The sequence below is a fragment of the Antrostomus carolinensis genome, unplaced genomic scaffold (genome assembly GCF_000700745.2).
Source record: "Antrostomus carolinensis isolate BGI_N321 unplaced genomic scaffold, ASM70074v2 scaffold28653, whole genome shotgun sequence".
Lineage (NCBI taxonomy): Eukaryota > Metazoa > Chordata > Aves > Caprimulgiformes > Caprimulgidae > Antrostomus > Antrostomus carolinensis.
In genome coordinates this window covers 2,812-4,624 of record NW_010304911.1, presented here as the reverse complement: position 1 = coordinate 4,624, position 1,813 = coordinate 2,812, and the positions used below count along the sequence as shown (strand labels likewise).

Here is a 1,813-nt window from a genome sequence, read left to right as displayed (position 1 = left end):
GGAGAGCTGGGTCCTGACCTGGGAGAGGGAGGAGGATGGCAGAGCCCTTCTGCAAGGGCAGGTTGTTTGGGGACTTACCTGCTGTTTCTGTTTCTCTCTGCTCTAAGATCTTTTCTGAGAACTAACACTTGCTTTGGTGCCTTTTCCCTCTCGGAAGGTGCAAGTCCCTGCAGACCACAGAACGTGCTGGTCACACACCTCGATGGGTGAAGAGTTCATCTTTCCTGTTACCTGCTCTCTAGGTTCCAGAAGTACAGGGGACTGAAGAGTTTCCGGACTTCTCCGTGGGACCCCAAAGAGAATCTCCCAAGGGATTATGCCAGGATTTTCCAGTTCCAGGACTTTTCCCGAACCAGGAAGCACATCTTCCGGCAAATAGAGAAAGAGGAGACTGAAGGAGCCTCGGTACCTCCCTTTTCTGTTGCTGATCTCTTCCCCTTCTGTGTTCCCTTGCTCCTGGTAGGAAAGGCTTGTCAGGGAGGTGGCTGGGTAGATCTTTTCAGCCAGATGGTTCTTAGCATGAAGCCATGAGTTCAGATGATATTCTCCTGGATTCCCTCTCTAACCCAGGCACGTGTTACTTCTGGCACTTTGCTGTTGAGAGAAGTATTCACAGTTGATCCTCCCTTGGCAGGTTGGCTGGTACGTGACCCTTCATGTCTGCAATGTTCCTGTCTCAGTGATGGAGAGCTTCAAAGAAGGGAAGCCCCTAGTCCTGTTCTCGCTGCTTCCCCACGAACAAAAGGTGACTTGAGTGTGACCCTGATGATAACCTTGTAGGTGTGCAGCTCCCTTGTCTGATTCCCTCAGGCTGCATGGGTTGGAGAGGTTCTGGCTGCAGAGGGTTTGGGTTGAAATCTCCCTGCGTTGTTCACATTTCAAAGTAGGACTTTCCCTTTGGTCAGAGCAGGCTGAAGCTGCCAGGGGTGTTCAGGATCAGGTGTCTGAGCCTGGCTGGGGTGTCTGCAATGCCCTGTTGCTTTCTGCTCTGGTCACCATCGTTTGCCAGCTGTGCTGTCAGCCCCTCACAGTGCTTCTCCCTCTCTTGCAGATGTCTGTGTTGAATTTCCTGGTGCGTCGGCATCCGAGCAACAGCGAGCCAGTGAGAGCAAAAGAGGAGCTGATCTTTCACTGTGGGTTCAGGCGCTTCCGAGCGTCCCCCCTGTTCTCCCAGCACACCTCAGGTTTGTGAGGGACCCGTGGGGTGGGCATGGATGTGCCAGGAGGTGGGGCTGGGCTTTCTAGGGCAGGAAGCCTGTGATGTCTTAGCCGTGGTGTCTGAACCTGGCTGAAGGACTCTTGTGAAGACTCACTCCTAGGCTCTGAGGCTTCCAGGGGAGGTAATAAATACTAGGGAATAAGAGAGCTTGGGCAAAGTGGTAGCTCAGAGGATCCCATTCATTCCCAGATACTCTGTGCCAGCAGAGGAGGGGTGTTTGTCACCTGTTTTCCTAAAGCACAGAGTCTGTTTGCCAGGGAAAAATGGGCTTCATGGTGTTTCCCAGAGCTCTGAGGATGGATGGCTGTTGGCCTGAACTTTGCTCTTCTGCCCTAGCTGATAAGCACAAGCTGGAGCGTTTCCTGCGCCCGGATACTGCCCTGGTGGTGACTGTTTACGCTCCCATCACTTTCCCTCCTGCCTCAGTGCTTCTTTTTAAACAGAGAAGTAATGGTAAGTTATGAAATGCATTTCCATCCCCAATATCATGGGCACCTTTTTCTGTCCCTGCTGTAGGGTTGTTCTGGGCCTGGAACCATTTGGGGAAGGGGGTTTTGGTGAGGGAGGAGGTGATGGAGGCACTTTCTGTGCAGT

The 1,813-nt window shown here is 52.7% G+C and overlaps 1 protein-coding gene and 1 non-coding gene across 2 annotated transcripts in view; both read left to right on the top strand.

Moving 5' to 3' along the window:
• Positions 1 to 242: 242 nt before the first annotated feature.
• The window catches only part of TSR1 (TSR1 ribosome maturation factor), a gene marked incomplete at its 5' end in the record, with an annotated part of 2,213 nt that continues 642 nt past the window's right edge, over positions 243 to 1,813 (top strand). The window contains 4 exon segments of the mRNA XM_010164636.1: positions 243 to 405; positions 635 to 745; positions 1,052 to 1,184; positions 1,556 to 1,671. Coding sequence (XP_010162938.1) covers positions 243 to 405; positions 635 to 745; positions 1,052 to 1,184; positions 1,556 to 1,671 — 523 coding nt within the window.
• On the top strand, positions 1,247 to 1,339 carry LOC114818418 (small nucleolar RNA SNORD91 family). Its single transcript, XR_003766160.1, has one exon. It is a non-coding gene; the product is annotated as a small nucleolar RNA SNORD91 family (small nucleolar RNA).